The sequence below is a fragment of the Gymnogyps californianus genome, chromosome 4 (assembly GCF_018139145.2).
Source record: "Gymnogyps californianus isolate 813 chromosome 4, ASM1813914v2, whole genome shotgun sequence".
Taxonomy (NCBI): Eukaryota; Metazoa; Chordata; class Aves; order Accipitriformes; family Cathartidae; genus Gymnogyps; species Gymnogyps californianus.
Window position 1 is genome coordinate 27,504,886 of NC_059474.1, and position 14,286 is coordinate 27,519,171.

Below are 14,286 nucleotides of genomic sequence, written 5' to 3' on the forward strand. Positions count from 1 at the left end.
CTGTCAGTGTGAGACCATTTTTTTGTTTTGTTTTCTTCACCATAGAAGTGATGTGAGCAGCATAAAGGCGACCCGTTATAAGGAGAAAAAAGTTGAACAGAAGATGCCTGCTGAAATACTGACAGAAAAAATGCCTGCTAGCCTGGGAACCAGAAACATCCTTGAGAAGCACAGCCAGCATCTCTGAAGTACAGCTGGGTGCCTAGAAACCGAGGACATCCTGAAATGCCATCAATAAGCGCAAAATAAGGAACTGTAACTGCAACTTAGTGTCTGGAAAGGTGAAAAAGTATGGAAAAGGGAGAAAACATCCTGAGAAAGTAGGAATCGGCAACTGCTATTGGTTGTTCTGGCTGAAAGAACAGGAAAACAGTCTGGAAGAATAAAAATTGGTCTGAGAGAAAAGAAAACACCATCATCTATTGGCTGTCCCAGGTGAAAAACAGAAATTAGCAGCATCTATTGACTGCTCCAGGTGGTGGTGTCCTACACCCCCTTATGTCTCTGCCACATAAAAATGACTTGCTTTTACCCAAAATGGAGCCTCTATCTCTGAGAACCATACCTGCATGAATTTTTCTCTGAGATCTCCTAGACAAGTTATTAGACCATCACCAGGAACACCTGGCTGACTCCAGACTCTCACTCTTCAAAGTGAAATTTTGTCCGTCATTGGCTTAGAGGCCCCACTCCTGGGAGTGGTTTGGTGAGCAATGTACCCGTACTATTTTGAATTATATGTGTGTGTGTGTGAGTGTGCGTGCGTGTGCACGCACATATAGGTAACTGATTGTAAGTGTATTTCTTCACTAGTGATAATTTAGTAGCAACTTGTAATATACAGAAATATATACTTGCTGCTACTATCGATGGCTGCTACTATTGAAATATAAATGTACTTACTTTATCACTCATGAGTATACTTGCTTTACTAATAGTAATTTGTAGTAATCTGTAATAAAGAAAATTAGAAAATAAAGCTTCTGTGTCCTTGTGTGCTATGGAATCCTGCAAACTCGCTGTTGTGATCTCTATACACCCACAGGCCAGGTAAACCTTTGGGTCGTGACAAGGAGGCAGAATAGCTGGTAATTCCCATGGGATTACAGATGGACAGAAGCATCTTAAGGGGACAGAAATACTTCCCTCAGTCACAAGATTTGCCACTTCCAGAAGTAGCTCTTGATGGACCCCTTGTTACTTTAAAATCTGTCTCAGGTTTTAAGATGAAAATTTCTTCAGAGTGTAAGCACACAACCACAGAAAACAAACACTGCTACAGCGGTTTTGGTACCTCCTCTGTCAGCCACTCATTTTCTACATTTAGAAGTATCAGTCTTCAGTCACAAAACAGGATCAGTATATTCTAGACCCCTCTGAATGATGGAGAGGAGGTAAGGTCTCAAATGCTCTAGAAGGAGGCCTTCTGCCTGCCCAGTACAACAGCCAAGGCAACGTGGATTATTCATAAAACTGATCAGACAGGGGACTAGTCAAACTACTGCTGTATTTCAGGTAAATACACTGGCATTCTAAATCAAAAATATTTAGGTTTTAGACAAGAAGCTTTACTCTGTAAGTATCATGGATGGTTTCTGCTAGACTGTGGAGGTATGCCCCAGGGATATAGATGAAAATCAGTCATTAAGTCAATAGATGGTACATACTCCAGATATTGAGATATTATTACTACATCTATACTCAATACTTGCCAGTGAAATTAATTTTGGTGCTAAAAATTAAATTCATTCATCTAAGAAAACAAGCAGATACAAGTCAAAATCTCATTCAGTAGCACTGCTAGTAATGACATGTTGATGCAAGGACTGATGTGCAATTTGTGCACTGATAGTGGACATCACTTATGCTTACTGAAACAGGGAATCACATGCTCAAAATCATGCTCATCTTTGCAACTGGCCCAGGTGAAAAGTCAGCGCATGTAGTCAGCACAGGGATGACAGTAAGCATAAGACATTCTGTGCTTCTGGATCCTTAACTGACATAGTGCCTTGCTTCCCCCAGCCCCGCATATACATACCCTAGGAGCTCGTTTTGGCTCCCAAGAGACAGCTGCAGTTTTTCTATTTGTTACAGTTCCAGGCGACAGAATACAAGAACGCGCACAACATCGCACAATTCCTTCCCCGACAGTATGGGGAGCCGTGAACAGCAGAGGGTCTGAACAACTCTTCGCTTCCTTGAGCTTAAGGTACCACAGCAGTTGTGGCATCTGAGCAGATCATCTACTGGAGGCAACCTAAACTCAGCACAAGTTATCAAGACACTATTTGCTCCAGAGATTAGCACTACATTTTAAGAATAACTGTCAGCAGGTTTAGGATTATCAGTTGCTTTCAGTATGCTCACCTGCCAGTTAGATTGAGAGCTACTTCCTTGCTATGAACAAAGTATAATTAGCATATTGTATAAGTCTACTTCTTCTCTTTTCACAGGTACAGCTATGATCACTGTAAAAAGAGAATACCATAAAAGACAACTCTACCAAGCATTCCTGCAAGTTTTACTTCTGTAACATACTTCTCTGAAAGACTATCCTATCGAATGTTGACACTGTTGCGCTCTACTTGCAGAATAGTCTTATCTGGCTTGTACTGGAAGGTGGTAAGGAATTAGTTTGCATTTTTTCTGGGAAAAACTTGGAACACCTGGAAACTCTTAACTCAATAGTTTAATCGCTGGAGATTACTCCTCTGAAGGTACATGCTCCTACCCATACAGATGGTGTTATGTTTTGGAGCCAAAATTTCTCTTGCTGTGGAACAAGGGTGACCTCTAGTGCTTCCAACAAGTCAGTTGCAAGCAAAGCTAAATATCACAGAAGAACAAAAACTATAAAACTGAATGCTTAATAAAATTGTGTGATTGGTATCCACCAAAAAACTTAATCCTCCAAAGGTTAAGATTTAAAAGCAATTCTCCTTTCTCCATAAAGTATCACTGTTTAAATTACAATTTTAGAATGACATAGAAGTTTAAAAAGATCTATGAAATCAAGACAAAGATCAAAACCAGAAACAATGTAGGAATCCTTCACTGCTACTCCATGAATGCCGTATAAACTTTCACAGATGTCAAACTAACAACAATTCACTTTGTGCTACATACTTGCTAACTTTCCAGAACAGAAAGTGAAAGAAGTGCCTACAGAAAAATGAAACCATGACATAAATCTGAAAAATTTCAAGTATGTCCTCTACAATATATAAAAACAACATTAATTGCAAGCAGTCATTAAAAGACATTCAAAACTATAAAAATTACTGTCACTTTTTTTTTCACTGTGGTGATCTTTCTTTATGTTTCACATTATTATTGCTATTATTATAACTATAAGCAACTACTTCCCTCATTTCACCCAACCTATACATCTTCAGCCTGTCTCTCCAGTATTGCCTTGGATTTTTATTTGTTGATCTTTTTGCTTCTTTAGCTAAGCTCAAGGGAAACATAATACGACAGGAAGGAAAACAATGATCACTTTCCACAGGCACAATTACAAGTAATCATTGTAAGAAAAAAAGAGCTTCCTCTACATACAAATCCCTTCCTCATCCTGTGCCAAAGTAAGCAATGGGCCTACACAAACACTTAGAACACAGACGGCATACATGGATACAATTTAAACAGATTTAACTAACAAGTGAAACTGCATCAATATTTCTTATGGGTACCTCTGTAATTCCAACAGCTTTGACAGAAAATTTTTACTGAAAGCAAAGTATGTGATAAACTCAGTTTCCAAGAAAACTAACTGGCCAATGCTCTAGTGATGCTGCTCAGAAGAGAATGGGTTTCAGTCTAGAGTATTTAAACAGGTCATAATTATGCAAGCATATTTAAGGTCAAATGCAAAATTTCATTCTGTCAGTCAAGGCAAACATAAGTCATGTATAACACCTATTTGAATCTTCCCTCCTGCCCCCAAATATCAAATTTTTAGTAAATCACATGGCGCCAGGGCTTTCAGAAATACATTTAAAAGTTCAAATACTTTCCTATACTGTCTTTTCACATAATTTTTTCAAGTTTTGAGATAAAGGGATTTTTTCAATCTTTGCACAAAAGTGAAAAATATTAGCCAAAAAGGAGACAACAGGAAAAAATATATGCCTCTGAACATGTTTTACAATAAACCCAGAAGTGTGATCTTAATCACGTACACTGCTTTGCCTATAGTATGATCACATATTACAGAGATAAAAGCCACACAACCTGCATACTTTGCCTGTACAAATATAAAAAATGCAAACATTTTCACCCGTAAGAGAAACTCATAAAGTATTTTCACAAAAAGACACTAAGTGCACAATGTGCTGTTTACCTTGTAAATTCCAGGACATTTAGCAGTTCATATCTTTCTTCCTGTCCCAGCTGAAGGGGAAAAAAAAAAAAAAGTGAGAATTAATGCAAAAAACCTCAAGCAAAAGAACAAAAACCAACCAAACAACATCTTAATAGATATGTACCATGATGCAGTTATTCTGAAATTATTTAATACAGCAAGAATAAATATAGCAAATTATAATGTTACTCCAATGTACTTACAGACTCTATGATTACTGAGTCAGGTGTCCTTCCAGTGAATACAAAACGAAGATGCCTGGCTGCTCTCACCAATGCTCCTTCATCTGCAACAAGTCAATTAGTTATTTTGCAGATGTACCAGAAAACTGTTAGTTTACCCCATGATTTAATGGACACAGTCCAAGCTTTTCTACTTTTGACATCCTTTTTCCTTTATAGATTTTTAAGATTAGATGTGATGCAGGAAAGAACTCTTTGTTTCTCCTGTTAAAACTGATGAAATGAGTTTACAGTTCAGAGAAAATAAGCCCTCAAAGGAACACGCCTCTCGGCTCAGTAACGAGAACATCCTCTTCAAAGCACCTAGGCAAGCGCCTTCCTCAGTGGGGCACCAGACAAGGTACATTTCTTTTTGTATAAGTTCTGTTTTAGAAGAGAAGAGTGATAAGTCATTCCTGTAAATAATAGATAACTTCCAATGCCCACATTCAGGAAACATTTCGAGCAGCAACCCAGTCTCCCATAGGCATCAGTTCTCTCCAAATGGCTCAGGATATCAGAATGGAATTTGCTTGCAATGCCCAATAAAACCTTGCCATGGCCCAGTTAGCTTTATTTATGGCCCTACCTCTGCCCTTGTCTTCCAATTGTTGAAGGACAGAATTGAGAGAGATAGCCATCTAGGAGCTAGGGCAGACAGGGAAGATGACGGCTGGAGACTCTCTGCGCTTCATGTCATTTCTCCCATCGTAACTTGTTATAATACATTAGCTCAGCAGAGCTGAGCATGTTTTAATTATTTTGCCTTGCTTCATCATTTCCTGAATTCAAAAACTGTCTATGAACCACAGCAGGCTTGAACCAGACCTTCTGCACTACAATCTTTTCTCCCGCTATAGTAGAACTTATCACAACTTTTATCCTATTGAAAATATTTCTTTTTCATTTTTTATTACATTCTTTGTTCTAAATCAGTATCATGGTTACCAAGTACAGAATAGGTTCACAAGCAAGGACATCAATTCGTCTGCTGGTTTCGTTTCTACTTGCATTTGAGCAGTTCCTTCAGACTTTCACAGCAATCAGACAACACCTCAGGAGCGCTGTATGGTTAATCACCCTTTGCCCTTACATAATCCACAGGACGTGCCCATGTATTTTCTAAAGCAAATTAGAAAAGTCTAAATCCCTTTTTGACAAAACTGATTTTAGCTGACACCAATTCTTTTTTTGAGGGATATGTTTTCTTTTTTAATTTTGCAAGGTACTTCAAAAAACAATAAACTTCGAATAAAATTCGCTTGTTGAGTTGACAAAATACTTTACTATATGTTCACTCAATTATCTCAGTCTCACCTGGAGATGCTGCTTGATATATAATTTTATCACCTTCTCTTTCTGGAACTGCTGTATGACACACTGCCATCATTGTCAAAAACTCACATATTATAGGTGCAGTCGGCTAAAAAAAAAAATGTCAGAGTGTGATTAATCATTTAACCAATAACTAACTGAAATGCAATAATAGATATGGACAAATAACAGTCAAGAAAAAATTAATGAAAGATTTTTCCTCTCTAAAAACTATCAACAGCTAAACAAAACAGACATTATCTGTACACTAATTTCAGCATGCAGAATAACTTCTTGCTGCTGTACTTCGATACTGACTATATAGATAGAATTTAGTGGCATTTGCTATCATAACAATCAAAAGTAGATAACCAGAAACATAGAATAATTCAAACAAGCATTTCATAGGGAAGGTAAGTCTGAATGCTGTATTGAAAGAATTTTAGTTTTATTCACTGAAGCCTCTTTGGATGTTGTCTTTTTTACTAAAAATATTCCCTTTTACATTACTTTTGTCTAATACTATATTTGACAACACTTTTTAAGAACCTTTAGAAAGATGTAGCAACCGAACCCGAAAATCATGTGGAAAATGCTGCAAGGTCAGGCAGACAGCTTTTAAAGGAAGACATTAGATGAACATCTCAGGCACTTCAGAGTCTACAAAGCTGAAACAATTTTAAATGATTTAGCGAAAAGAGCGTATATAAGCAAAATAGTTGATTGTTTTTGACGAATACAGCTAAAAACCTTATTAGCAGCTGCAATTTGCAAAATGAATGAACTGACTCCTGAATGGTTGTTCAAAAGAAACCCCACCATTCCCCCTAAATAAGCTCACAGCAGCTGCCACCTCAACTGAGTTTTTTTGTAGCGTATTTATAGTATTTCCGATTAGTAGCAGACTAAGAATGTGAACAATGAAGATAACATTACAATGACTCTATAAAATACAATAATGTCTGAAAACCTAACAATTACATAGCGCAGAAACACTAATGGGAGCAGATTCCTGTCCTCTTCCACTGAGGGCTCCCAGATCCTCTAAGATGTATTGAGAAGGCTGAATTACAGATTCTTTTCCAAAGCACTTCAGAACACATTTAACATACAGTGATGAAACCTCTCTTTGAATGCATGCCTGAATTTTTAAGCTGTATAAAAATGCATTTTTATAGCTTGTATGCTCATATTATATATACTTAATACTACTATCTACCAGAAAACTTTCAAGATTCAACCACCTGCACACCAAGGATTCTCTAGACAACAGCAGTAACAGGACAATGCCTCTTCCAAGCAGCCTATGTTAACAGCACTGAAAATGGCCTGTGCAGATAAGTATAGGAGCCCCCTCTGCTTTAGATATGCTTCAGAGTTGCACACCGGTGTCTAGCATTTAAGACTGTCCCATTTGTAGGAACAAAATGCTTCACTGTCTGCCAGTCACCCTGACATTATCCTGCCGAGAAGGCAAAATTTAAGGAAAGAACAGAGTAATTCATTTACACTCTTCAAAAACAGAACAAACAGTTACACTATTTAAGGTAGGTGTTCTTGGTTATGACTAGGCAAAAACATCTCTTGTACAAATGACAAACAGAAAGTGGTAATGATGGTACTGTTTCTTTGTCAAATCATAAACTAAGATATTAACTTTCTGTGAAATGTATTGTCTTTTTGGGGCAAATACCAGCCTCTACAATGCCTGTTTCATTTAATCATTTGAACTGATGATCTAACCTCATGGAAGCATGTACACAAAAACAATGTATATGGCTAACTCCTGACTCTTGTTTAAGCCCGGGCACAGAAATACTAAGCCATGTCAGGATAGTAAGTTAACTTGACTGATCCTGAAAGCTCTGATGGATGTCATGACATCATATGAACAGCATAACTAATGTTAAAACACCCAAAGAATGAAGAACGTAAGACTATTATATTTCAGACTCATAACATCTGAATCATACCATTAAAAAAAAAAAAAAAAAGAAAAAGAAAAAAAAGGGCTGGATCTAATTAACAAGTGTCAGTGTGGCGGGTTGACCCTGGCTAGATGCCAGGTGCCCACCAAAGCCGCTCTATCACTCCCCCTCCACAACTGGACAGGGGGAGAAAATAAAACGAAAGGCTCATGGATCGAGATAAGGACAGGGAGATCACTCACCAATTACCGTCACGGGCAAAACAGACTTGACTTGGGGAAAAATTAGTTTAATTTATTACTAGTCAAATTAGAGCAGGATAATGAGAAAGAAAACCAAATCTTAAAACACCTTCCCCCCACCCCTCCCTTCTTCCCAGGCTTAACTTTACTCCTTATTTTCTCTACCTCCTCCCCCCCGAGCGGCGCAGGGGGACGGGGAATGGGGGTTTGGGTCAGTTCATCACACGTTGTTTCTGCCGCTCCTTCCTCCTCAGGGGGAGGACTCCTCACACTCTTCCCCTGCTCCAGCGTGGGGTCCCTCCCACGGGAGACAGTCCTTCACGAACTTCTCCAACGTGAGTCCTTCCCACGGGCTACAGTTCTTCATGAACTGCTCCAGCGTGGGTCCCATCCACGGGGTGCAGACCTTCAGGAACAGACTGCTCCAGCGTGGGTCCCCCGTGGGGTCACAAGTCCTGCCAGCAAACCTGCTTCAGCGTGGGCTCCTCTCTCCACGGGGCCACGGGTCCGTAGGTCCTGCCAGGAGCCTGCTCCAGCGCGGGCTTCCCACGGGGTCACAGCGTCCTTCAGGCATCCACCTGCTCCGGCGTGGGATCCTCCACGGGCTGCAGGTGGATATCTGCTCCACCGTGGACCTCCATGGACTGCAGGGGGACAGCCTGCCTCACCATGGTCTTCACCACGGGCTGCAGGGGAATCTCTCTCTCTGCTCCGGCGCCTGGAGCACCTCCTCCCCCTCCTTCTTCACTGACCTTGGTGTCTGCGGAGTTGTTTCTCTCACATCTTCTCACTCCGCTCTCTCTCGCTGCAATTGCTACTCCCCTGTAACTTTTTTTTTGCTTTTCTTAAATATGTTATCACAGAGGCGCTACCACTGTTACTGATTGGCTCGGCCTTGGCAAGCGGCGGGTCCGTCTTGGAACCTGCTAGCATTAACTTTATCGGACACAGGGGAAGCTTCTAGCAGCTTCTCACAGAAGCCACCCCTATAGCCCCCCCCCGCTACCAAAACCTTGCCACGCAAACCCAATACAGTCAGCAACAAACAATTATACAAGTATTCATGAGGGCATGCTGATTTTGTGTAAATACATAATTTATTTTCCTTCAAAGGACATCATCTTTTGACTTACTGAAAGCAATGGTTTGATTTCACAAAACAATGGTAATTGTTTCTATATAACTTACATGATTGCTTTGAAGATTCTCCAGTAATGATGAGTCACTAAATGTTTTTTCTTCTCCATTTTGTGAGCCCTGCCTAGAAATAATTAAGTAGAAAAGAGATCATCATTAGCATATTCTTAACAATTTATATACAAATCATCCACACTACTGTGCTAAGGTCAAACACAAATTTTGGTCTGTAACTGTTACAATAAAGGCTGCAATCACATACTGTGACAAAATGAAGTGAAAAGGTACTTGTTTCACATCTCCAAAGCTTATCTAATTTTCAGAAACCTTGATTTATATAAATACACTTAAATCCAGGGAAGTTTCTCTGCTGACTTCAGGTAACGCAGGATGAAGTAAAAATAAATCTACAATGTAAGACTGTGGCTTCTTGTCTTCTGATCTCTAGAATAAGATTATTGAAGAGACTCAGAACAAGATATGCCCGAAGAGATTACATTTCTTTGAGAAATTAGCAGTTTTGGAATAGGTTTGCAAATGTTTGCAGAAAAGAAAGTCTGATATCTGAAAGGGGTAAGCAAACTGAGTTCAGACATCAGGGAAGTCTGCCTGGAGAGGGTTTGTTTTCTATTACTCACGACCAAAAAGGAACCTAGTAAACTGATGGATAAAGAAGACACAGCAACAATGGTGAAGTAGGAAGGGACTGAATAGATGGAAGGTGGAGATGGTTCTGGAGAAATAAAGTCATACGCTAACATCTCTCAAATTGCACAAATCTTCTGGCTGAAGCTGAGAGCTCAAAAATGTAGATACTTCTAGGAAGACTTGTTACTGCAGCTGACTATTGAGTATTAAGACAATCTAGTTGAGTTTGAATCTCAGTGAAACAAAACAGTGCTGAAAAGTGAACCCAGCTGGAGGAAAGTATTCTTTTTTCATTTACTTTGGATCTTGCCTTGGCTCACATAATCTTAGAAGAGAGCAAACACATTTAGTGATTTAAGTTGAAGGATAAGCCACATACATCAACGGCAGTCTAAAGATTCTCTATGAAAACCAAAAGCGAGCTGTTTTAGTCCTGCACTACCATGAAGGAATATAAAATGGCAGTACCTCCTCTATATAACCACTCAAGGACTACTTTTTCTAAAAACCTATTATTAAAGTGAGAAATTCAAAGCATCCTCATTCACCAAGACTTTTTTTTTAAATGCAAATAGATCTTGAAGTGCCGAATGTTAACAACTTCAGACACATTAAATTTGTTTTGAGTCTAAGGTTTAAGCTTTGTTTGCTTAAAGCTTTCTGACAGAAAGACTTCAAGATATTTTCCAGATTCTCAGTGCTAAAAAAAGGAAAAATATTTGCAGGTAGATGTTATGTCAAACTGGAAAACAATTCTTTCTAATACAAAAAAATAAAGATTTAAAAGATTTAGAATTCAGTACATTAGTCATTTTAGGACTAGAATTGTTACTGTCATAAACAGATCCTATTAATTACAATAGATTTACATACAAAAAATTTTCTTGTTAAGTATCTTACTTCATAAGTATTTACAAGATGTTAATCACTTATAAAAGGGAAGTACTTTTTTTTTTTTTTAACTACTGTTCAGGCATCAGTTTATCCATTTCAGATGTGCTTATAAAGATTTTCATGTGTATTAGTCAAAACCAGTCTTACTTCATAAATATCTTGTAAGCAAGCATGCTTAGTTTCATGTAAGCATTGCATTTTTTTAATGAAACCACTCACTTGTGCGCAGTTAAGCACACTTGTACATCTTTGTACAACACCTTGCTGCTACATCAAATGAGGATATTCAGGTCAGGTAAGATTTTGGGGTGTGCACGTGTGCCACTTTTTATGGTATAAGAGGGGATTTTTCAGTTTTTTTTTTTAATCTAAAGAAAGTATTATTAATTTTAATCTAGCAAAGCGAGTTTTTTTCCTTCAAACTTTTTAAACATAAGACAACAACACATTACAGTTTTGTGTGACATACCTTACTGTGACCTTCAACAAATGTAACAGTGATTAAAGACTGTAAATGACATTTTTTCCCCAGTCTATCTGAGCTTATTTTGAACGTATTGCAAATATTTAGTTTAAGGAAGTATGATGAAGAAGTACAAGGCATCATGCAAATGGCAGCAGAAAGGAAGCCAGGACTTAGTCTTTCCTGAGGTACCCGTTAAGAGATTAATGTTGGTCCCAAGTGTATTTGGGTGCTTTAAGCTCAGTTTCAGTTAAGAACTCGGTAGTGCTAATATTCTAAAGCTAGCTGTAGGAAGTAAAATATTAACAATGACTTACTACATATTTTTCACTCTCAAATATGGACCTTTTTTTCAAACATGTTAGAGATTATTACTAACCTATTACTAAGTAACAGTAGAAAAGTGTGATCAAAGTTACCATACTACCAACTACCTTAATAAATGACAAAACTTTCTCTCCAATAAGCAATTCTGAATTGTACAGGATTGTCAGTAGAATAACTGTACTATACCTCAGTGACCCTATTAGCAATTCTATTCCAGAGTACAAAACCTAATGCCGTAGAATTCTGATGGCATAAATTTGTGTAAGACTCTGTCAGTCTGCATCAATTTGAAGCTAAAATAACTTTTGAGTAAAATATCTCACAATTAGCTCCACTTCTACAAATCTCGCTCACTGGTTTTAAGCTTGAATCTTCAACAAACACCACATACTAAATGATTTTTAGAGCTTACCAATCATCTGAAGGAACACTATAATCCTCAGGCTCAGGGCAATGGCTGCACAAGAAGTAAGGGAAGAATAGAAACAGGGAGAGGAAAAAGAATCACAAAGGCTAAAAAATTGGATCATGTATAAAAAAGAAGTTAGTTAATGAAATTAAATTACTAAAAAAGTTTTAAAGGTATCTCAACCGAGTATTTTGCTAGTGCCTAGATAACAATAAAATATTGCAAAAATACGATGTTTCTCTTGAGGCTTCATAAACTATAAATGATCATTTTTTTTTCAATTAAAACTTGTCTACTTACTAACCTATACCAGCAGATATAAAGGCATTTGCCCTCTTTACAAATCTTGCTTTCAAGATTTTCTTTACAAATCTTTCAGTATATATACATTGTTACAGTTTCTCATTAAGCAAAAGCTAGTTCTTTAATTATCTGAAGCCATGCTAATGCAGCTTGTCTGGCTGAGTTCACAAAATGCTGATGAACAAAGCTAGCCATAGCACATGAAGGACTCTGCCCTGTGATGACACAGGTTTGAATATATCACAATTTATAACACACTTAGAAAGAAGAGGCATGGGAGATGGAACAGTCACTTTTACCCTTTTCTGTGTTCCCAACTTCTTATTTGCATCAATACAGAAAGACAGAGTGACTCTGTTCTCCAAGTAGCTATGACAGATGCTGTAATGGCTATTGACTGTAAAGAGAAACTCTGCTTTCTAAACAGTGATGCTAATCAGAAAACCGGTCTATGTCTTTTCAAAATGGCATGGACGGCAGCCGGAAAGTATAGCAAGGAAAAAAAAAATCAGATAACTTTTTCTATAAAATACATTCACACCTAGGTTTCATAAAGGAGAAATTTTAGAATTTGTGCTATACCAACTTCAGATGAAGACATATAATGAACCGAATATCAAATACTGATTTTAAGTGCCATTATCATGAATGCATTTTTTTTTATCTTAAGAAACTGGTATACAAAGAATCTGAAAACAGTTAGCTCAGAGCAGTTTCTCTGAAGTCATAAAATTAGGTCATGTGTTTGAAACTGAGCCCTATATATATATACACACACACATATATATATATATTTGAAATATCAGGGTTAGAACTGTATTTTATTAAAACTGTTAAAAAAAAAAATCATCAGTATGGTTAATGGATTAAGCATCTAAGTTTTTTCAAAACGGAAAGCCTAGATTAGACTCCGGAAAATTAGGATTCTCAAAGGGATCGAAATGATAAAGCCACAAAAGCCAAATCATCACCTTTAGCACAAACCCAACACTTAATTTCATAACCTCTGTCTGATCTCTGCCCAGTTCTAGAGGTGCCTAATTATCTGCTACTGAATGCTCTGAGATCGGCCCAGGTCCAGCATCTCACATACTGGTAAGCCACACTGGCATTTACAATGTAGGTGCTTCTGCTCTATTTATTGCTCTAATGAATTTTTTTTCAAGTACAGAGTCTTAGAAGTTTGAGGCTTTTACAAGCTCTATTGAAAGAGCTGGCTGCAACTGCTGACAAAGAAATAGTAAAATGCTTTGCTGCATTTATTTGGAGAGATTTCTTAATAGCAACATTGATATTTGGAGTTATGCCACTACAACAGCATTCATAAAAGCTACTTGGATGGTGGCTACAGTACTGTAGTTCATGCTACAGTACTGTAATTCAAATTGTTGTTCATCCTGCATATTATTTAGCGCAAGAGCATGTGCCTACATAAAATATGAAGCATGGACAATGATACAAGCTTTTGCAAGTAGGAGGGAAGACTTCCTTTTAGTAACAACATTAAACAGACTGAGCGATAGAAAAAACATGCATACTGAAGTTGTGTTACAGCAGTAAGCCTTTGCTATCTAAACTTTATTTTTGTTCCTCTTTGCAAAAAGAGATGTCATGACTGAAGTGATGATATCTCTTATAAGTAACATTTCACAGTCACAAAACAGACTGACTCTAGTTGTAGATATTGCCAGGCGCAAGTTTATTTTAACTGTAGTATTAATGCATGTGTACATATGCACAGGCAGAGGAAAAGGAAGGCACACAGATAAAGAAAAGTATATAAAAATACCTACCCATAAGCAACTCCTGCTACAGTACACTTCTTAAATTGCATGACATTGCATGTCAGGGTACCCGTTTTGTCAGAAAATATGTATTTGACCTAGATGAATGGTAAAATTCATTATATATTAACATTCAGCAGTTATTTACATATCTAGTACAATTCATGACTATTAACAAACTAAATATTTTTACCAGTTCTGCAATCTTCATAGTTTATAGAAAAAAGAATACAGTACATAAACATGGCAA

General features: G+C 37.6%; 1 protein-coding gene across 1 annotated transcript in view; it reads right to left on the reverse strand.

Annotated features, from left to right (window-relative positions):
• ATP8A1 (ATPase phospholipid transporting 8A1) overlaps positions 1–14,286 on the reverse strand; it is a 125,593-nt gene that overhangs the window by 67,267 nt on the left and 44,040 nt on the right. Inside the window, exons 14-19 of the mRNA XM_050895569.1 lie at positions 14,046–14,134; positions 11,953–11,997; positions 9,260–9,332; positions 5,905–6,010; positions 4,570–4,652; positions 4,346–4,395 (exon numbers count right to left, since the gene is read on the reverse strand). Of these exons, the coding sequence (XP_050751526.1) occupies positions 4,346–4,395; positions 4,570–4,652; positions 5,905–6,010; positions 9,260–9,332; positions 11,953–11,997; positions 14,046–14,134 (446 nt within the window). The remainder of the gene's footprint in view (positions 1–4,345; positions 4,396–4,569; positions 4,653–5,904; positions 6,011–9,259; positions 9,333–11,952; positions 11,998–14,045; positions 14,135–14,286) is intronic.